We start from the raw sequence: 23,765 nt of genomic DNA, 5'->3' as shown, positions 1-23,765 counted from the left end.
GGGGGATATGGGGTGACAGTAGGTATATCTGGTGACATGTGTAGGGGATACGGGGTGACAGTAGGTAGGTCTGGTGACGTATGTGTTGGGGATACCAGGTGACAGTAGGTAGATGTGGTGACATATGTGTATAGGATACGGGGTAACGGTAGGTAGACCTGGTGACATGTGTAGGGGATACGGGGTGACAGTAGGTAGATGTGGTGTCTGTTGATGCTCTTGGAGGATGCAGGGTGACAGATCAGGTGGCCGTTCTGCTGGAGGACACGATGTGACAATTTGGAGATCTGATATTCTTTCTTAAGGAGGACACGATGTGACTGTGGGCAGATCAGATGTCCGTTCTGTAGTAAGGAACAGGGTGGATCAGCTGACCTGACATTCACTGGTTACATTCACTTCCTGTTTTCTAATTTTTTTTCAAAGCAACATAATTTTAAAAAATGAGAATGAGAAAATATTTCATATGTTTATCTATGATCTGATGTTAAAATCGTGAACAGGCTTGTACAAGAAACTTAAATTTTTTTTTTTTTATTTACGTTTCAGGATGAATGCATTAGTTTAAAGGCAGCAAAATAAATCAATACATCACTAGATAAGCCATTTTATCTGCTAAAGCATTTGTATTTCTGGAAATCTAGTTCTGAGATTTTTTTTTTTCAGGGGACCTGATGTTTCTCTATACTTATAGGTCTCTGTTACCTATAGGTCTGCCTTCACCCCCACCCAGTGAAATAAGAAGCAACACAATAATAAATTTATCTCTCTGTCACTTTGCTTTTTACTTGTATCCGCATGCTTCTTGCACTGTCACCTGACTAGCTCTTTGTGCTGCTTCTCTCTCACCTCTCTGAACTCTGCTGTACAGAAAATTTTAAAAGGCAGATAACATTGCTGGAAATTTTCCTTCATTTGGTTTGAGGTCCAGTTGATCAAGTGAAGACAAAAAAATGCATTTAAAATATACAAATTCAATGTTTACTGGCTGACAACGGGAAGAGCTTGGATGGTTCATGGGTGCAGTGTGATTTTAGAAAAGAACACATTGTAGGGTGATGGTATACTAAAGCCTGCAGTGGTCTCTCTAGCCCTTTTTGCTGGGTGCACCACACAGCACTTTTCAGCAACCAACTGGCTGTTTTTGGGGTGCTGCCACCCACCTACAGCTTCATCCCTCCCAGCTTAAAAAATTCTGAGGGGAAAAAATGGCTTGCTTACTGTCATCCCATATCTCCTCTCTTAAAGCTCAGTTCATTATTGCAGAGGCTCATTGGGGGAAAATATCGCTGTACTAGTCCAGGTTCCATCCTTCTACCTGTTGTTAACGTAAGTGTGCAATGTTCCATTGGGAGGTGGTTGTTCGGAAAGTTATGCTTTGACAATCATACTCTATTGGGAACTCTGTCTATTGTGTACCATAACAACCAGCATATACTTATCTAGATGTTGAGATACACTGTGGGGAGCATTCCCATTGGCTGGTGGCTGTCAGGTGGAACAAACCCCACCCTATAGAAAGCTGCCTACTGTGTACGTTAGCAATGGGCAGCAGGTTGGAAATGTGATTTTTAAAGCCAACATGTATTGTCCACAGAAGCCCATTATATACTAAGTTACATTTTTCTTCATTTAGGTTAAAAATAAGAAAGTAGTCCAATGTCTGATTAATTACAAAAGGCTACATCATTCCATTTCCTTGGCTCCATGATAAGCCAGCTCCCTATGTAATTGTATCTCTGCCATATTAGAATATTGTTTTCTTGAGTAATAATGACCTCCTATATTTTCTTTCCAGGAAGGTTTTTTGCTGGGAGAAGTAAGGCAAGAAGAGTCTTTCTCTATAAGTGATTCTCAGATTAGTAACACAGAACTACTGCAAGTTATAGGTGAGTCTTCAGATCTTTTTTTTCCACTGTGTTTGTCCATTTTCAACTTAATTCCAATAATTTTTTCATTTTTCAGAGATTCATAAACATGAGCCATGTACAACGTTATTCAGGTAGGTATTACAATATGTTTATTTTGTTACTGTTGGTTATTTTGTAAGATGTTCTTTGTGATGTTTATTATAAGAGAAAGCTGCACGACGCTATTAATACTGATTACAAATGTGGTAAAACCCAATTACCACCTGAAATTGAAGTTTCGAAACTTGCCCGTCTAGTATTTTGCACTCCCGCTGTCCCCTTTATATCATGAGCACAGCTATACCAACAGTTATTCCGTAGCTTTTTGTAATATTATATTAGAGTATTCCTTTATTTGAGTGTGATTAAAATTTTGTTTTTATCTCTGGCAGTTTCTATGATTACGCTGGCACTGTCAATGAGGAAAAGCTTGATCAGATTGTCAAAGACAGACGGAAAGTATGATCACTGTTGCAGTATAAAGTTATTGGAAATGTCTTTCTGATTATATGTCAGTAAATATCGACAAATAGCTTGATCTCTGACTAGTTACATGGGAGTGGTTTTGATTATCCAAAACCGAACTATAAAAAGTTCCAGGCTGCTATGCAGAAACCAGTTACACCATGGCAATGTCCAGTGTATAGCCATATACTTCTTTTGAACAGTCATGGTTGCCATTACTATGTGTAGGTCCTAACAACCAGCCTCCTTCTCCTATATCCAACGGCTCTGGGCTGTTGGCAGGCCCAGGATGTCCTCTCTTAAAATTCAGGGCTACCGGTCCTGCATTGTATATGATGAGGATGACAGTCGGTGCCTTCATCAGAGGAGGCTTTGGGGGACTGGTCACATGACACAAGGAGCCTCCAGTTACAAGGAAATTGGGCTTCTACCCCTAGACCTGAATAAGCAGTTAACCCTTTGCAGTACATGGGTGGCCTGCCTGCAGAGGGTATTTTTGTTTATTCCTTAGTTACCTTCAAACCTGAACTGCATAAAATGGTTAAATACACATTATCTCCTCTCTTAAAGCTCAGTTCATTATTGCAGAGGCTCATTGGGGGAAAATATCGCTGTACTAGTCCAGGTTCCATCCTTCTACCTGTTGTTAACGTAAGTGTGCAATGTTCCATTGGGAGGTGGTTGTTCGGAAAGTTATGCTTTGACAATCATACTCTATTGGGAACTCTGTCTATTGTGTACCATAACAACCAGCATATACTTATCTAGATGTTGAGATACACTGTGGGGAGCATTCCCATTGGCTGGTGGCTGTCAGGTGGAACAAACCCCACCCTATAGAAAGCTGCCTACTGTGTACGTTAGCAATGGGCAGCAGGTTGGAAATGTGATTTTTAAAGCCAACATGTATTGTCCACAGAAGCCCATTATATACTAAGTTACATTTTTCTTCATTTAGGTTAAAAATAAGAAAGTAGTCCAATGTCTGATTAATTACAAAAGGCTACATCATTCCATTTCCTTGGCTCCATGATAAGCCAGCTCCCTATGTAATTGTATCTCTGCCATATTAGAATATTGTTTTCTTGAGTAATAATGACCTCCTATATTTTCTTTCCAGGAAGGTTTTTTGCTGGGAGAAGTAAGGCAAGAAGAGTCTTTCTCTATAAGTGATTCTCAGATTAGTAACACAGAACTACTGCAAGTTATAGGTGAGTCTTCAGATCTTTTTTTTCCACTGTGTTTGTCCATTTTCAACTTAATTCCAATAATTTTTTCATTTTTCAGAGATTCATAAACATGAGCCATGTACAACGTTATTCAGGTAGGTATTACAATATGTTTATTTTGTTACTGTTGGTTATTTTGTAAGATGTTCTTTGTGATGTTTATTATAAGAGAAAGCTGCACGACGCTATTAATACTGATTACAAATGTGGTAAAACCCAATTACCACCTGAAATTGAAGATTCGAAACTTGCCCGTCTAGTATTTTGCACTCCCGCTGTCCCCTTTATATCATGAGCACAGCTATACCAACAGTTATTCCGTAGCTTTTTGTAATATTATATTAGAGTATTCCTTTATTTGAGTGTGATTAAAATTTTGTTTTTATTTCTGGCAGTTTCTATGATTACGCTGGCACTGTCAATGAGGAAAAGCTTGATCAGATTGTCAAAGACAGACGGAAAGTATGATCACTGTTGCAGTATAAAGTTATTGGAAATGTCTTTCTGATTATATGTCAGTAAATATCGACAAATAGCTTGATCTCTGACTAGTTACATGGGAGTGGTTTTGATTATCCAAAACCGAACTATAAAAAGTTCCAGGCTGCTATGCAGAAACCAGTTACACCATGGCAATGTCCAGTGTATAGCCATATACTTCTTTTGAACAGTCATGGTTGCCATTACTATGTGTAGGTCCTAACAACCAGCCTCCTTCTCCTATATCCAACGGCTCTGGGCTGTTGGCAGGCCCAGGATGTCCTCTCTTAAAATTCAGGGCTACCGGTCCTGCATTGTATATGATGAGGATGACAGTCGGTGCCTTCATCAGAGGAGGCTTTGGGGGACTGGTCACATGACACAAGGAGCCTCCAGTTACAAGGAAATTGGGCTTCTACCCCTAGACCTGAATAAGCAGTTAACCCTTTGCAGTACATGGGTGGCCTGCCTGCAGAGGGTATTTTTGTTTATTCCTTAGTTACCTTCAAACCTGAACTGCATAAAATGGTTAAATACACATTTATAATATATATAATACCCTATGATCATAAATAGACATATATAATCCTATCATCATGTTCTTGTCAACACACCCAACTCACTCTCAACCCTGACTCTTGCTCTACCAATCTGAGCTGTATAAAAGGTTGCAAGAGGCTGATAATTTAAATTTAGGACATTAGTTTCCTTTAATAACACATGTAGTGATTTCTCATTAAAGGAACTGCATTTATTCGTCTTTTATATTTGCAGTTCACTATGAGTTACTCACTGCAGATGTGCAGGTTATAATCTTCGAGCCATTGACTTGCTAATTGGTGAAACTGCAGGATAAGCACTTAGAAACAAAATGGGAAGCTCCTAGTACAGATAGCAAATGACTTTTAAGAAATACATTCCAGGTTTGCTGGATCACCCAGCTTCACTGATGAAAGTGTATCCTCTCCAGCCTTGGAGAGCTTTAATGAATCAGATGCAATATGAGACTACTCGGTAGTGAACAATAATGCACTTACCGTAGGTATACTACAGCTGCAGTTTAACCTATATTTTATCTGTGAAGCAGCTTTTACTTTTGCTAGACCTCTGATTCCATCAAGGTGCTCCAGTAATTAAAACAGAAGTGGACAAGGTATGCTGATTAAACTGCTGGTAGGCTCCATTGAGGCTACAAGAATACGTATGTCCTAATCTACTGCATCTAAGCAGCAATAATAGTCTAAAAGGACTTTTTCTTGTTTTGAGTGTCTTGTTTTCTTGTTTTGTCATATGAAAGTGTTGGAATGGATCCCTGCTGAACTTTAGGTCAAGATTAAGTACTACGTTCTAAACTTTGGCCTTTTTGCTTTTTCCACTGAGAATAAATATTAATACACTGTGACTCATTGTAAAGGATTAATTATCCCCATCCCATGTTTTGGGTAGAACGTGATTGGCTGGTACAAGTTTCGAAGAAACACACAGCAGCAGATGTCGTACAGAGAACAGATTTTGCACAAACAACTAACTCGTATCCTCGGAGTTCCTGACCTCGTCTTCCTTCTCATCGGCTTTATCTCAACTGCCAACACTTCCACTCATGCCTTGGAATATGTGCTTTTCAGACCTAATCGCAGGTAAATTGAATAGACTATTGGCCAGTTTCTGGGTGTTTTAATGTTAAATGATTATGGTCGGTGTTCATTACAGAAGCTGACCAGAAGGTGTCTCCACTACTGGGAGGAACAAGTGCATTCTTTACTGCAATGTGTTTCCAATCTCTTATATACCACTCTAGAACAATGGTCGCCAACCTTTTTGGACCCACAGACTTTTAAATTTACCGGCTTCGGACTGCACATGCACGGGGGAGCTGGGTGTCGCTCAAAGGGGAAGAAACTTCCCTATAGTTACGTCATGATGCTAGAATCTGCCCACTCTCCTATCGCAGGTCTGAGCCTGCGATGGGTCTATTGTACAATTATCACCCAAATACAACAAGCACTCCCCCAGAGCAGTGTACTGTGTGGCAATGCACCATTGTTTGGTGCTGTGCTTTTTAAAAATGCAGTGTGCACAAAGTGTACAAGTGTAATCCTAAAATACCCTTTTACTAATCTACCTAGGCCAACCAAATTTGGAGTGGCTGCTCTCTAGAAGGCTTATAGAAATAAACATTTCACAAATATGTATCAAAATCTTTACAGTTTAATGATATCCTAATGCAAGAACATAAATGTAATATATCGCAATTTACCAGTCTTTAAATGTGTTGACCATATAATTTGAACTATCCACCTTCTTAGCTACCTTCTGTAAACTACAGAACATCTTTCCCGTTTTCCTAATGGAGAGGTAGAGATGTTTGTAGTCCAGATTACAAGAGCAGCAAGGGTGAAAACAATGCTCCTCCATAAGCAATACGGTGTGGTAAGTGAGTAATTGAGTGTCATCACCCAAGGACAAGAAAGGGTGTTTACGGCAGGATCACTTGCAGAAAACAGAATGGAAAAAAATGCAGCAATCGCATATAATACTTGATTAGGAGAGGTCGAATTACTCTTGTGACGCTCTGTAAAAACACAGTACTTTATGTCAATACATAAATATAATCCACATCTTCATATGTATCTACGCGTTTCAGAGATGCCTTCTCTGCTTCTTCAGGAGTGAACAGGAATACTGTATAAAATAATAGCTACATCCGTACACAAAGGGTGGGAATTTTTTTGCTGCAAAGGGAAAATGACTGTAATAGTGAAAAAACAACATTTATTTGGAAACTAAGCTGGAAAGAGGAGAGAAATTGATTAATTAAGACCTATCAATGTGATTCTCTGGATATAGCATATAAAGGTATTGAGCATTTATAACTTGGAAGTCTGTAAATATTTCAAGCAAAGTAAGAAAAGGCTAAAAGAACATGTATGGTCCAATGGGGAAGTATCCTTTCCAAATGCTCCAGGAATCCTTACCTTTTGTGGTGAATCTGAATGGATAGAGCAGACGCAAAGATCTAAAATATGAATACCCTCCTGTTCACTCCTGAAGTGGCAGAGAAGGCATCTGTGAAACGTATTGAGTACATCTGAACATGTGGATTATATTTATGTATTGCCATAAAGTACTGTGTTTTTTTTTAAATAAAAATGTATTTTAATAAGAATTATTGACTAGTATAGTGGAAATTTATGGCCTGAAAAGATGTTTTTGGAGATAGGTCTTTATGATTACAGCAACCACATCTTAGGGCAAAATGCACTTTTTTTCTTAAATGTGTGGAATTTTAAGGGATAGAAGAAAAATATGCAGACTATCCAATTATTATTATTATTATTATTACACAGTATTTATATAGCACCGACATATTACGCAGCGCTGTACTAAGTCCATGGTCCATGTCACTAGCTGTCCTTCAAAGGGGCTTACAATCTAATGTCCCTACCATAGTCATATGTCATTATTACAATCTAAGGTAAATTTTGCTTGTAAGTAAAGTTAAGCTAGTAACCTAACTACATGTTTTTAAATTGTGGGAGGAAACCAGAATACCCAGAGGGGACCCACGCAAACACAGGGAGAACCTGATTCTTCAAATTTTCATTGTAATTAACGGGTGTTGCCTGGAAGTGAAAAATTATACATTTATTTTTTTTATTGTTTACTGTGGTATAAGTAAAGAAAATGTTTTAAAAAAGTAGCTTGATTATAAAGTAGAAATTGCTGAAAGTGCTAAAAATATTTTAGTTAGGCCTTGTGCAGAACACATGACAAGTAGAGCTGTGTCCAGGCTGGAGACATTCAATATTTTTATCTTCTTAACACATGATAAAGGAGCTTTAAAAAAAGCCACCACCAACCTCTGTTGCTGCAGACAGTGATGCAATTAATCCTCAAATTTGGGAGAAGAATGTCCACCAAGTTATTCTCTCCGCATCTCAGCTTGCTCTGCTCCCCTCTTTCCCGCAGTGACACTTCTGAGCTGTCTTCTCCCCAAAATATTGTCAGCAATTTAGCTTTTCGTGCTGCAAGAGTTCATTCTGGGCTTTCATTAGAGATTATAAGGCTGCCAAGTCAATGACGTGGTTAACCATACTTCAGGTCTTGTGATGTTTGTTAATTAATTGTGTGTGGTCCGCTGGTCAAGGGATGGCTTGGGATAAAGCCTATGTACTTGTTAAGGATATGTGAATATTCAAATGTCTTTAACCTAGTCAGTGTTCTTATTAATGAATGCCATTTTTTAATTTCCACTTTAAATTCCTCTCTCTGAGTGCTCCTGTTAGCTGTAAGTCCTGTCCAAGAGTTCCACTTAAAAAATTTGGTATCGGGCAAGGCTTTATTGCAAAAGACAAGCAATATCCCTCCTGCAAAATTCTCTGGGCTGTGCATATGCAGCTTAGTGTTGGTTGCAGGGATACTTGGCACATCCTAGCTTCCCCTGCAGCTGCCAGGAATGAATAAACCAACGTGAAATAAAATGGTTTGAAACTGCAGAATTGCTTGCTTGGTGCAGGTGGGAACTTTTGAGATACCCGTTTTTCCTGGTTCACACTCTTTCAGTTCCAAGCATCAGCTTAGTTTTAACCTTTGCAATAAAATAACACTGATATATCTGTATGTATCTGATACTAAAGATTCTATAATCTGAATCAGCAAAAGTCTGCATTCTAGATAGCATAATGTCCTGTTATCTGTGGTCCAAGATATTGCATCTTTAATATTATGGAAGTACTTTATCACGGCCCATTATAAAGCACTTTGAAGCCGACAGAAAAGGCCAACCTTCATTACTTTAGTTATGGCTTATGTTGTGCTTCTGATAAATTGCCAAGGTGTATTTGGCAGCTTTCCAACCTTAAAAGGGAACTAAACTGAAAAGTGCCTAAAAAAATACACTTACCTTCAATCTCGCAGGGCAGTCCAATCCATCCAGAGGTGTCTTGCATCGGGTCCCTCGTCGTCCCAGAGCCGGGGCTTCGGGAGCGACCGTCTTCTCCTCTTCCTGTTTCATCTTCCTACGTTACCCGACTCAAGGGTGTTGCACTTAAAAAAAAATAAATAAATAAAAACAAACAACAGAATTTTTACTTACCAAAAAAGGGCTGTCTACCCTTTTATGTAAAGTGAAATTTCTGAGTTTCAGTACGCTTTAAATAAACACAGACAAGGGAATCAGTGTAGAATTCCTTAAAAATGGGTCAAATAAATGCTTCAATATCATACATTGTTTTCTAGTTCTTTCTGAAAATGAATTTTTCTCTTTGTTTCCAGGTATAATCAGAGAGTGTCTCTCACAATTCCAAACCTGGGCACAACCAGTCAGCAGGAATATAAAGTGACATCAGTGCCAAACACATCTCAGAACTATGCCAAAGTAATCAAAGAACACGGGTCAGTATTATCATTATGTTTACCAGTAAATGTTTATTATATTATGAGGTGTGCCATTGCTGACCGCTAAAAATGCAATCAATGCATTAATAAAGTCTTTATTTGGCTGATTTTTATGGGTCATTGAAATATAGTAGTATTACAGTAGTAATAAAGTAGTAGAAAAATAGTATTAAAGCAAGAGGATTAATATGATCAGCAGTTTACTAGCATTTTTTAAAAGAGGTCATCAGTGGAAACCGACATGTTTTCTTTATAAACAGGTTTACTATAGGGGAGATTGGGCAAGTATGTACAGAAGGTAAAAATGTCACATGCTTCATATGTATGCTGAACTTTGTGCTTTTATTCTACTGTAATACGGTGTTTCTCAACCAGTTCTATAGAACACTAGAGTTCTTCCAGAGGTTGCTAGGGGTTCCTTGAGCGGGGAGCAGTTTGTGCTTCTCATGCTTTTTTTTTAAAAGACACAAATTATGTTTTTGGTTGTCTGTGACATTCTTTTCATTGTTAAAACAATATAAGAGGCACCCTATTTAATGTACAGCGCTGCGTAATAGGTTAGCGCTATATAAATGCTGTTTAATTCACCACCATAATATTTGTACTGTGAGCTGTAGATGTAGTAATTATAGCAGGGGTTCCCTACGGTCTGGAAAATATTCCTGGTAGAAAGGTTGAGAAGGGCTGTAAATAAAGAATAGCCAGAAAATTGGCCGTAGCAAAGCTTCGCCAGGCTACAACCTATTTAGGAGTTTATCCAACATTTTGGATTTGCAGAGAAGGGAAGCTTTATGTCAATAACCTTTGACTACTTTGTAGAATAGTTAGGAAGAGTGAGTATATGTGAAATGTAATACATTACTTATTGTAATATGTAACGTATATATATGCCAGAAAGGATAACTGTATTAAAAGTTTAGGATGGAATATGTGGCAATTAACCTGGCTTTCTGTATTTTATTTTTATTTTTTATCAGCAGTTACATATTAAGCCATGCTGATAAAATAGGATTAGTGATTTTATTAATCAGTGAAACAATCTGTAACAAGCACAAGGAGGCCTAAAAATAGCATACAGCAGTTCAGTTATATATAGTTGGTGTAGTTTATGTGTAAATGGACCTTCCACTAAGTGTATGTATAAATTCCTGACATGTCACAATATACAGCACTAGTATATGTTCCCAGGTGACTTTGCCTAGGCTGAGATGATGTCCTCATTCTGCTACAGATAGTTCAAAGTTATTTCACCTCATCTTTCCAGTGATCAAACTGCAACACTGTAATAAGATTAATGCGGATTAAACCCCACTATATTTGCCTGTCCTTGTACCGTCACAGAGCACCGCCATCTACTTCCATCTTTATTTCTTTCTTGTGATCTTTGGCCATATTGATTGTCCAGGCTGAGTTGAGGTTACTCAGGAGTTCATTCAGTCCCCGCAAGCACAGGGGAACCCAGAATTGCTGGGTATCTTAACACACAAAGCCAAGCTGCAGCTTTTTTGACAGTTGTACAGGATGATCGAACAGGTAGGACAGATTACTGCAGAAGGGACTTTGTCTGTTCCGTTTTGCAAAAACGACCTGCCTGAGCAAGCATTATTAAAAGTAAAACCTTAGATCCACTTTAAGGCAATAGCAGGGGCTGATCTGTTTAAAAATTTGTAAACACATTGAAGACCTGGATAGGTGCCAAGATTTACATGACTGTGTTATGTCTGAGTCAGCATTTTAGTCCATAAAGTAGATGCTAATTCTGGACATTGCCTGAACAAAACTGGTGCTGTCCTTCTGAAAAGAAAAACAGATGGCAATATCAGTAAGAGTGCTGCAATAAATACCTGTAAGTGTGGCACTAAGCTAATATATCGATTGCTAGGTACAATTTAAATGGCTGTTTTACCTTTCCACAATTGTGATCACATGACCAACACGCCTTGGGGCATTTAGTAAACTTGGGGGTGCTCTTTATTGAGGATTCTACAGAAGAACGATTTTGTTGGAAAGCTCGTGTTTTTAAATTCCAGGCTTTTGCAGCATTGCTATATAAAAACAATCATGATCTGTATATATTAGTTCAAACTTTATTTTTAAAAGTAACTGTAATTTTATATTCTATTTGTTTTAGTACCAACTTTTTTGATAAAGATGGTGTGATGAAGGACATCCGATTAATTTATCAGGTTTATAACGCTTTGCAGGAGAAGGTGCAGGTAAGCAGCTCTCATTCTGGTGTTAGTTTTGTACTATGAAATGTATGTATCGGTCACTTATTGCTTCCCTTGTCTTGTCTCTGGTCAGGCTGTGTGTGAGGAGGTGGAGAAAAGTGAGAGGATTGTTGAATCCCATCAGCTGGAAGTTAATGAGCTGCGAGCACAAATTGCCAAGAGGAAAGCAGAAAAGCTGCGTAAAGAAAGTAAGTCCAAGGAAACAACTTTGAGGGCCATTGCTTCTCCTCCAAGCAGAGATGGTGCAGAGGCATTGGACGCTCTGCAACCTGTAGAGGGCACCATTCTATAGCAGGGTATCTAGACAAGGAGCGGCAGAGAACCACAGAGATCTTTTTGCTGGCTAGAGCAAAAAGAGCTCTCTGGTTGCAAAGAGACGGGCTGCATACATACTACAGAGAACCATCAACATGGTGTACAATGGGGATCATTGAATGACGACTGGGAACGTCGGCTATGCGTGACAATGGAGGAGAGCACAGCGGGGTACTAGTCGGCTCCCCTGTCCATAAAACGTCATTAATTCATCCGTCACTGAAAACAGTCTTTCTAAATTGCGATTCTTGTACATAGCCTTAGGTGACTTTGAAAGGTCATGACTGGGTTTTCCTCAAATCGCACAGCTTTCAGAACTAAGTCTCCCACCTTTTTGTTTTCTTACACAGAGCTGTCATTCAGATTTGTGGGACTTCCTCATTGTTAGAAGTTTACACAATGAAGACTGCATTTGTTACACACATGACCTTGCTATAAAAATGCACAGTGCTGTCATGAGCAACATTCTTGGAATATGTGCCGCTTTTTATGCGCCTCATAGACTCCTTGGAATGATTTACAGTTTTGAACCCAGAATTGTTTTTGTATTGTGGCCCAGCTCATCAGCAACCTCCCTAAAACAGCCAGGTGGTCACCGATAAGTGCCGGGTGGTGTGCCCAGCTAAAAGGGGCTGTGGAGAACAAGAGTAGCGACTGGTAATAACTAATGAAAATGAATATTTTACTAATCTTTGAACAATACAATGCAATTGGCTACAATGAGTTACTGCAATACTGGTAGTTTGTAAGCTTTGATCGTCTCAGCCATCATTTTATCAATGAACATTCAATATTTTACAGAACACAGTATAAGCTTTATAGCTTCTGAAGCATGACATCTGTAAGATTCAGAATTAAGAGAAACTCCTTGTGTTCTTCATTGATTTTTCAAGTTATAAAGGACTATAAATTAATATTCTTATTAGTAAACTTGATTTATATAGCGCCAACATAATACGCAGTGCTGTACATTAAAAGGGGTTGAAAATGACAGACAAACAATGACACAGGAGGAGGAGAGGACCCTACCCCGAAGAGCTTACAATCTAGGAAGTGGGGGTAGTCTCACACAACTGAATTGGGAGATATGTAGTGATGGTAAGTAGTGAGGGTTTAAGGGACAGAAGAAGATGGGTAGGCAAGTTTAAAAAAAATAAGGGCTCTTTTAAATGAGCAGAAAATAGGAGCAAGCCGAATAGGATGAGGAAGACCATTCCACAGAGTCGGGCGGCTCTAGAAAGCCGGTGTGTGTGATGAGGTTATGAGTGAGGAAGTCATTAGTAGGTCATCAGAGGAGCGAAGAGAGCGGCTGGGGGAGTATTTTTCTATCAAGTCAGAAATGTAAGTGGGACAAGAACTGTGGAGGGATTTGAAGGCAAAGCACAGGAACTTGAATTTGATTCTCAGGTGAAATAAAAAAAAAATATTGATTTGATGTAAACCTGATGATTTTGATGTCATTAACCTGTCTAAAAAGGATTTCTTGAACCTAAAGCACTATATACATCTAAATGTTCAGATAAAACAACCCCACTGTATTTGTATTAGAGAACATATTTGTGAAACAATTGACTGAACACATTCACCAATTACTGCAGCATAGGCACTGAACAACTGTATCAGCCCTCCCAGCTTTAGAAATGAAAAATGAATTGGTAGTAGGATATATTTAGTAATCTAAATGGCTTGGCCATTAGAAACCACAGAGAATTTGGAGTCACATGTTGATGTCTTTACAAATGTAAGCCAGGGGCAGCCAAGGAACAAGTATTTATAGAAGCAGAAGCAACAGCAGTCCTCACCTTTGTCTCTGTAAAGCAGTGTTACTTAACCAGAGTTCTGACGCCAAATACTTATCCATCCACATTTTTTGTTAATGAGTTATGTGCTGCTCAAAAAGTGTACCATAGCCTAGACCGGGGATTTCTAAAATGGTTTCTATATAACTCCAAGATTCCTCATGAGGTCGCTGGGGTTTCCTTGAACAATTTTATGTCTCTCAAATCAGTTTGTGACACTAAGAATCTTTTTGGCTATCTGTAATGGTGACATTCTTCCCATTGGCCAGCAATGTAAGAGGCATTCTTCCCACTGAACACCACATGTACTGTGAGCTGTGTATATAGGAATTATAACAGGAGTTCACTGAAGACCTGCAAAGCTGCTATAGAGGTTTTCTTTAAACCTGTTGTCTGCAAAAAATGAACCCCTGGCAGAAGGGAAAAAAAAATCTTGTTAATACTCAAAAATTATGAAGTGTATTAAAAAAGCAACCAGTGCCTGAATATGACTTTGCATTACAGTTTTGTTGAGACAAGCTTATTCTCTCACTGTTCCTTCAATGTGTCTGTCATGTGTATTTCAGCTTTTACAATTCAAACCTTTGAATTAACTAAAATTCTTCCCATTTGTCTTTTGTTCAATTTATTTGTGAGTGGCCAAGTTATCATTCATCAAAACTGCATTTAAAAGATGTGTGCTACATTATTTCAGTATTTCAGCGCTGCCTAAACATTTGATATGTCATCTCTTTTATTTTCAGACCTGCGTCAGTCCATGTTAATCCAGACAGAAGTGCCTGCAGAAAGCATGATAATATTTCCTTCCGGGGACAATGAAGGTGCCACATCTCGACCACAGGACCTCCTTCCACCACCTTACTCAGAAGATCGCATCAATGCGGACGACGGTGTGGATAGCCCACCCGACATGCCAAGGCCGCAAGCCGTGGGCTCGGCTTGCCGCCTCCTTCAGGAGCTCAAAGACAACAATAAAGTTGCCTCTAAGACATCCGTGAATGAAGACACAGACACCTCACAGAGCGATCATAAAAAGTTGCGGCACCGCTCGGATTCCCCCGACAGCGAGATGGCGGAGGAGCAGACGTACCACGGCAGCACGCAGCCGGACGGAGAGCTGGCGCAGCAATGACTGTCGCCCCTTGTGCCCCGAGACCAATAAATAGGGATTCTGGCAATGTAACGTGGAATGTAAGCGATGTGAAGCTGTCAGCGATTTGGGAGTTTCCCAGCCGCCTATGTGTGGGCTTTTAATTCCCATCGGCTTCCTGTACTCACTGATTTCTGCAACAACAGGTTTTTTTTTGTGGAGCTGAAAGTACACTGAGCTGCCTGTCATTATATCTAATGTATATTTCGAGCCAGTACTGGAGACAATATGTAAATTAAAGGGATGACTAGGTAAAAAAGGGAAGGCGGGGGATGTAATTTACAGCCTACCTTGTTTTTTCCCCTTCCCATTCAAGATCGTTTAACCCTTCTACTGCCAGAAGCATTTACATTGCAGACAGGGGGCTTATATATCATGGGAAGGGGGACAAAAAGCATGAACATTCTAACACCAACGCTTTCCTGCTCTATATCGGGATCCATGTAGCCACCGTTGCTCGTTCTGCAGTCACTGATCCATGCTTCTTTTAAACTATACGATTGTTTTACTAAATTGTGCATATTCTCTTAGCCTTTTCTCTTAGGTGTGGGAATTTGTATGTTCAATTTTATAGCCATTGGTTGAGTAATTGTTATATATAAAAAGTTTCACTGCTTACTAACTTCACATGGAACACCTCACATGACACGCGACACTTCCTTAGACGTCTTACAACTTTCTCACGTTTAGCTACTGCCCGAGCAGTGGAAACCAAAGCGTCCACTTTTTGCATATGCTGTGCAGTAAGGATAGCAGGATGTGATGATGCTGGAAACCTTTTTTGGGGGGTTTGCCCCTAAAAAACAGATCCTGCTTAAGCTTTTGGGATGCTCCACATGCCGCCCCGGGTGAGGAGATCACATAGTTCTGTTTATCAGTATAAATACAACAATGGATCCGGCAATAAGCTGTCTGCCGCATCACTCGACATCCAGTTTCTAGTTCACCGTAAACATTGTAATCCATCCTGCAGCTTCCTCCTCCTTCAGGAATGTGACAGTGAGTACAGCGGGTTCAAATGTTTTACAATTAGTTGCACTTTTTAAATGAATTGACTGAAAATTCATTATCCTTGTAAACCCAAGAAGAAGGAAAACAACTTTGCAGCAACGCAAATAAGAGGAAAAAATACAGACTTTGTTCTTTTTGTCATTGGCACATCCCAGCCAGATGTAAAAAAAAAAAAATAAAAGTTACGTTTACTGCCGATTAAATTTGCCAGGACGATGGTATCAAAAAGCCTGTGTTATCCATGGACCGGTGCAAACGTTTTCAGCCTTAAGACTGGTACAAATCAAACATAATAAATGTGCTTTAGTTTATTGAACTTGGTCCTAGACTATGTGCCTGATTGGTGTTTTCTTCTAAAATGAGTGATTGATGTTCATAGAACCTGGAAAAGAAATGGTTGGGGGGTAGGAGGTCACCTTTGCCAGGCGGTCAGCTTCTTGCTGTTTTTTAATAACATGAAAATAGAAATCCGTGAGTAGTTAGGTAACATATTCTTCTTTTCCTGCACAACAGACCCAAAGAACTTATAAGTGATCATTTCTAATTTACAATATGTCAGAGTTATTTTTTGCAATTCTCTCAAGTGGCATAAAAAAAAAGAAAATTCTAATTTTAATATTGGATCCCCATTTGCATGCCATTTAGTGGTTTCCCCATGCTGAAACTAATGTTGATCACTGTTTGCATTGTGATGTCACTGATCACAAATGTAATCATTGACTAATTAAACAGTAGATGGTTAATCTACTCGTAAATGTGCTTACTATTAAAAAATGTGGATAATGACCCATGTGCTGAGTGCCTACACCTGTGTTTCCCAACCAGAGTTCTATGTAACCCCAGGGTTCTTCATGAGGCTGCTGGGGGTTTCTTCTCTGGTCAGTTTAAGTGACACCAATGATCATTTTGACTATCTGTAAGGGTGACATTCTTCCGTCTGGACAGCAACATAAGAAGAATTCTTCCCACTGACCACCGCACTAATATACAGGGAGCTGCGGATATTATAGCCGGGCTTCCCTAACAAGTTAGGGTTGAGAAAAGCTGAGGAGAAAGGGGAAACTAAAGATTTCCTATATCTCACAGGTATAAATAATTACCACGGGTGCAGGTAGGGAGGGCATTTCTAAGACACTACTTTACACCCTATAGGAAAAAGTCTCTGAGTTACATTGCCATCCAAGATATTTACCAACAAGCATGGAGATACCTGACCTGATAACTTGGCTATAGGGAGATTTCGAAGTGTATGGGGGGGTATTGTGTTGGGGCAAATACTTAAGAACTTGGTCATGATGGGGTATCATTTTATTTGTAGTTGGTCTTGTAGAGAACAGGGTGAAGGTGGAAACCTTTAACTAGTACAGCAATAGAAAAAAAGAGCAGAAGAATCGGGATCAGCAAAGAAGAAGTCCGATCCATGTGTGTACTAGTCAGGGTGTATTTAGTATTTTGGGTGTTTTAGCTTTCATTCACATTTTATACATGACCAAAGACTGCAAACATGGACAACATGGCAGACAAAGCTTGCTTTTCATGTTCCTTTTCTCTGATATAAAGCACAGATTCACACGTACCTCTTCAATGTGCCATTTCATTCTGATCCCCATGGCTGACACCTTGCCATCCACATGGGCCCTCACCGGGCAGTTCCAGCGCCAAGACAACCAACATCTGCATGATTGGCAGCAGGGAGCAGTGTTAGCAGCGTTCACTGCAGCCCCCATTCATTCCGTATGGGGCTGTTGCAGGGAGATGTGGAGTCTCCCCCAAGCAGCATTTCCTGGCATGAGGAAGCTGTACGCGCCACAACTTCACTGCCAGCCCAAACTAAGGAATGGTGACTACAGCTTTGTTGGCGCTATATAAATCCTGTTTAATAATAAATATACTGTCCATCATCTGTCCATCCAGTAAAACTTGCTGAATGCTGCAAGCCCTGTCAGGTACTGAAGAAGATCTCATATTTCTTTGCTGTAGGCTAAAAACACTTACAGGTCTTGTTTCCATTCCCTCACTGTGACCAGACAAGTAAAGGCATCTTTGCATCTCCATTCCACAGTAAGAGCTCTGCTGTATAGCGGACAGCAAGAGATTGATATCAAGTAAAAATTAGGTAGTTACACTGCTTTCATTAAATATTAACTACATTGAATAATGTATTAATGAATATTGAGCTTTAAAAATGTTTCGCTTTTGCTGGTGCCTGGAATGTAGCTTTAATGACATGAAAAAATCTAAGGGGTCCACATTGTACCTAAAACCCAAAAGAAATATTAACTTGTGTTTATGTAGCTCTGACATATCACTGTCTGTATTCGTCTGTCATTTGCAACCCCTATTTAATGTACAGCGCTGCTTAATATGTTGGTGCTATATAAATTCTGTTTAATAATAATAATAATAATAATAATATTTAAATTTTTATTATCTTTACAAAGTCTTAGTCATTTCAATATTTGTTCCTCAATTCAGTGTCCTTGCCATAGTCGTATGTCATTATTGCAGTCTAAGGCCAATGATTGGGGGAAGACTGTAATGTAACCTGATGGGATGTGGGAGGGAACCAGAGTGCCCCGAGGACACCAAAACAAACATGGGGAGAACATACACACTCCATGCAGATGTCCTGGCTGTGATTCAAGCTTAGAACCCAGCGCTGCAATAACAAGATAAGTCATTGAGCCACTGTGACGTCCCAATCTTTTACCTAATGATTTGTAATGCTTTTGGCTTTTTTTTTTACTAATTGTTTTCCAGGCTTAGGGTGCAGCCAGGGCTTCCCTACAGCAGACACATAAACTCGGCATTATTGGAGTAGCGCTTCCACCATGAGACACTATTATTGCTTCCTCCTCCTATCGGAACACAAACCACACAGCCTAATATTGGTTCTCCTATTCTGTCTGTTGATTACATGAGGCTTGGAATAGGACAAGTTTAGGTACCTATCATTGGATTTATGGTGTATTGCTATATTAACGATTGCTTGAGGTGCCTTCATTTGTGCTTTCCTATGAAATGCCTGGAGTAGAGCAGCTTTGTTTATGTATATTAAAAATTCTTATTTCTGTCATGTTTATTACATTTTAAACATTTTACATTTGATTTGCATAGTAATAAGCATGCAAAATATAGTTTTGTGTACAAAATGTTAAATCACCAGGAAGTAGCAGTGACTGTGAAGCCGAGTATATGATAATTCCAGTAGCCAGGCCTGTCTGTGCTTCCAATGTCTCCTTCAGTACTTCTAGGGACTGCAGGGAGAAACAATAAACACAAGCTGTGCCGGTCCCACGAGTACTACTTCCTGTCTGTACTTAATTCATAGGGCAGCATCCACATTTTCAAATTGCTTATTTCTCCAGCATTCTCCTGGTGAAACCAAATTGCTCACCATTTTAAAGCAAAACTAAACCCTGAGGCTTCTTGTCTTGTTCTCTTCTGCATTCCAACTTTTAGCCATCCTTCTTGGCCGGGCAGGGACGAACTCTCTGCAGGAGTTCATTGGGCCCCCGGAGCCGCAAATTGAAGCAGGGATTGCCGGGCAGGTCAGTGAATTTTGACAGATGGGTGGCTATCTCATAGGTGAGAAAACAAAAAAAAAAACGCATTGGCATCAGGCAAGTTCTTATTGCAAAAAAGGATAGGTGATGTTCCTTCTGCAATAAAGACTTGCCTGAGGCCAAATTGATTTGTTTTCAAAGTGTACCACTGCACTATTTATGCAAAGAATAGCTTTCCTCTGCTGCAGTTCATTAAAGCCTGAATGTCTCCTCCCCACCTCTACCCCATGGCTGGACAATGAAAGGAAAAACAGAGATCAACTCATCCCTCCCCCAGTCATTTCCATTGTATAATGACTGTAAAAGGCCAATACCATGCCAAATTCAGGTGCCAAGCCTTACCTGGAATAAAAATAATTAAAGCATGTAATAATGAATACATAGATGGGTGATGTATGTCTTTCATATCTTTCTATACTTTGGCCTTAAAAAAATGTGTTGGTTTATACGTGCATACTATTCATTGACTTGTTTATTTCGTTATTTAGCTTGTGAGCTTGAATGTGCACAGTTCCTGGAATCAAGCATCTGTATTTGGGTGTTCTAGTTATTATTGCCCAGGCTGTGACACTCGCAGCCCTTTATGTAACGGTCATACCGGTCTGTGTATATCTATTTTGGGCTCCAGAGGTCAAAGATATTAGCAGACATTCTCAGGACAGAAAGTGTTAACGGCTGGTTATATTTTGAGACATCCTTGGCACCCTTGCCAATGTGATTGTGGGTTTGCACTGGTTTACGCTATGGTAGCTGAATTCCAGTGGATAAGTCCATCCCATCTCACTTCTATTGCCGGTTCAGGAATGTTTTACTTGTATAATACGGTTGCATAGGATATTCTTGGTTACATATAGTTATGATTCCCATGCAGTGTTTCCTGCATTCACATAACATTCTGTGTTATGTAAATAGTTATTTTGTTTTTTTTTTATCCTGAGTCTTGAAGGAGGACTTATTGATGCTGCATATAGAAAATGCTCATGTGTTAAAGTTTTCATGTGCACAGAAAGCATGAAAGGGAAAAATAAGGTAATGTAGAAAAGTAAGACACCGCCTATGTCTAAATACAAGCACCTTCATGATCAATCGTTACAGCTTAATTCCTGATTTTAAACCGCAGAACAAGTTGTAGTAGTTAGGTGTCCACTGTTCCTGCCTCATAGAAGGCTATCCGTTTTATAGGTAGGCATAGCCCGGCTACCCCTGATAACCGGATTATATTGATAGTGTCACCAGAGGGCAGGTTCTAGGAACAGGAAGATCTGTTTTACAGACACTGCCATGGCTGGAAAAGTTGGCCTGAGATAAAAAGCAGCTGCAGGATGCCTATTGTATGTACTATATCATTCACAACTGACTTCTCACATGCAAATGTCTGTGTAGGTAAATAATACGCTACTGCAAAACATGTGTAAAGCAGCTTCATCTCTGAGCTGTAACCCTTAAGAGTGCACGCACATAATCAACAATAATATGACTAGCATCTGTATAACTCGTAGACATAGTCAGCATTAATAGACGTTCATTCGTGCACACCTATAATAGTGTTTTTTATTTGGGCTCTGCGCACCTCAGGCATCCATGCTTTGGGTGTGAGTGGAATGGCTGTTATATTGGTATATTATACTTTGTAGGCAGAAAGTTGGCAGCCTTGCCATGGGAAGCTTTAGCACTTCCTACATAATATGCAGTAACAGTCATCTTTTGTTTTCCGTGACATAGCTGTCTGAATTTATTAGGCATCTAATATTCTGATGTAGCCAGTTATTTGTGTTTTAGACAGTGCTGCATATTGCTTGCCTTCTTTTATTTAAATTATTCAGTGCCGGGAGACATCTTGTTCATTTTACATACTAATCACGTGGTAACAAAAATATGTATATCGGTGGCCAAGTGATTCATTAGTACTCAATTTGTTTAAAGTTTGTCTAGATTAATTATTTTTACGCACCCATCGGTCTGTGTAAGGCTGGACGCACAAATCCAAATCGGATTAAAGTCTGTTCAGGTTAAGTTGCATAGCTAATGCATCGTGAAAAGCAGTAGACTTTCATTGCATGTCATTTATTATGTCTAGTTGACATTTCTCAAATAGGTTGAGATTGCCTGGGGTTCCTTGTGCAATTTGTGCTTTCCACAAGGACATATTTCCCACTGACCAGTAATGTAAGAGACATTCTTCCTACTGACCATCACACTAATATACTGTGAGCTGTAGTATTTTATAATAGGGGTTTCCTGAAGACCTGAAAGTTTATGTCAAAGGTTCCCACATATTGTAATAGTTGAGAACCACTGGTCTAAAGTGAAAATTGAATGTTGGTTGTCCCCAACTACTTTTTGTTCCTACTTAATCATAAAGGTAAAAATTTAACAACGAAGATTGAGCAACTGTATGTGTTTTAAGATCCAACCATAGAAACTGCATAGCTAGGAAAACAAATCATTAGTTCTTTGATGGTGTAGGCGTGTTTGTGGTTAGTCAATTTTCACATAATGCATTCTAAGGTAGTTAATAAAAACTGTCTTTTGTGTATGAAATCCCACAAATATTGTCTATATGTACAGTTTGTAATGTAAATACAATAAATAACTCTTTTATAATCAAAACATAAATAAACTGCAATGTTGGTAAAGATTTCTGGAGATCACTCCGGTATTCCAATCCTTGGGCACTTTGATGTTCCATGGTTTCTTTACCTGCAGGTACTTGCACAGGTGTTTTATTACAATAGGTGTACTCGCTGAATATTTAATTTGTGATTCTATGAAAGACATTGGGGAATATTCATTATTTGTTCTTGTGGTAGATATGATGTTTACAGAGGATTGAACATCCAGAATATTTGTCTACAATCTTCCTCTGACCGTAACACCTGCCGTAAGCTGGCGGCGTACCTGGGTTTAGCTGTTGGGTGTAGGAAGGTTACAGCAACTGTGGCAAAGGGCCTGTGTTGTCTTTTGTTTGCATGGGAAATGTTTTCATGTGCTGGTTAGTGAGAATACAAAAGCCCCTTGGAACAGCTTGATGTTTCAAAAATCAAATGCACCTTTCAATGAAGTCTCCAAAACGTGTCTTAAATGCAAGTAAATTGCATTGCAAACAAAAAGTTTTTGTGCATGAAAACAAAGATTTGCTGACACATGCCAAAACAGACTGACAATAATACTTTCAACCTAGAGCGACCCCCTGGTTTGTTAAAAAAAAAAGGCCCAAGCTTTTTTTTACTGTGAGACCGAGGAAACCAGTGGATGGCTTTTAGGTTCTCCGCCCTTATTTTGGCACCCATCCAGAGGATATTGCAGAGATACTTGGGCTCAGTCATTTGAGAAGTCTACTTTAAAGAAGTGAGTACGTTGTAATGTTTTGGACCTGTACAGTTCTTGATAAATGTTCACATGGTATTCTGGTCCAGGTTACTATTTTGCTACAAATCTCTTGACACGGTGATATATCTGATTAGAAGTTGGTGCAGAGCTCTAAAGGTGATTGTCTCATCGATCCTCTCATATAGGAAATCCTTTGTACTACGGTATGTGTGGCTTTTTAGATGTTTTTTATAACGGCCCAGTAGCTTAAAGTTAGCTTTGATCCAATATAAAAGAGTGGGTAGTAATGTGGATTTCAATGCGTTTCAAAGGATGAGAATTTATTCTCCAGCTCATGTGATCAGCAGATGACAACTGTAGAGAGATGCCTGTCCCCAGAGCAGGAATTCTGAGAAACAAACTTGATCTTAGAACAACTTGTCGCTGCCGGCTTGTGTTTCCATCGCTCGGGCGCCGCATCCTTGTACAGGATAGTGGTGCCTATTTCAGGGTCTAAATTATTGAACGTGACCCTTTTTTTCTGAAGCCCATGTTTATTAAAATGTGCTAGTACATTTCCAAATTTCATTTGGATTTAGAAAGGTTGACCAGCAGTGCAATATTCAATGTAAAATGCAGCGAGCGGAATAGTCATTTGTTATGAACGGTTTACTGTGACATTGAAAAGCTGCTTCTCCTGTCATTGCACTTGACCTTGATTCACAGCCGCGGATGAACTTCTTGTATATTCCTTCAATAAGGAAGTGTGACGGATATCACTTGCTCTCGTTGGGTTCTGTATGCATTTGGATGCATCGATGCAGCTAGTAACATTTCCAAAAAAATTGTAATATTTTTTTTCACAGATAATAAAGCCTAAGTCAAAATGGCAGTGACTGTTTG

At 39.3% G+C, this 23,765-nt stretch overlaps 1 protein-coding gene across 1 annotated transcript in view; it reads left to right on the top strand.

The window, feature by feature from the left end:
- The window catches only part of ABRAXAS2 (abraxas 2, BRISC complex subunit), a 17,709-nt gene extending 1,411 nt beyond the window's left edge, over positions 1 to 16,298 (top strand). The window contains exons 2-9 of the mRNA XM_072423838.1: positions 1,799 to 1,889; positions 1,966 to 2,002; positions 2,303 to 2,369; positions 5,531 to 5,721; positions 9,359 to 9,478; positions 11,613 to 11,697; positions 11,786 to 11,900; positions 14,570 to 16,298. Coding sequence (XP_072279939.1) covers positions 1,799 to 1,889; positions 1,966 to 2,002; positions 2,303 to 2,369; positions 5,531 to 5,721; positions 9,359 to 9,478; positions 11,613 to 11,697; positions 11,786 to 11,900; positions 14,570 to 14,958 — 1,095 coding nt within the window. The 3' untranslated portion in view covers positions 14,959 to 16,298. The remainder of the gene's footprint in view (positions 1 to 1,798; positions 1,890 to 1,965; positions 2,003 to 2,302; positions 2,370 to 5,530; positions 5,722 to 9,358; positions 9,479 to 11,612; positions 11,698 to 11,785; positions 11,901 to 14,569) is intronic.
- Positions 16,299 to 23,765: the final 7,467 nt, after the last annotated feature.

This window comes from Pyxicephalus adspersus, chromosome 10 (assembly GCF_032062135.1).
Source record: "Pyxicephalus adspersus chromosome 10, UCB_Pads_2.0, whole genome shotgun sequence".
Classification (NCBI taxonomy): Eukaryota; Metazoa; Chordata; class Amphibia; order Anura; family Pyxicephalidae; genus Pyxicephalus; species Pyxicephalus adspersus.
Note: the sequence above shows the minus strand (reverse complement) of the source record. Positions and strands in the feature narration are given on the sequence as shown.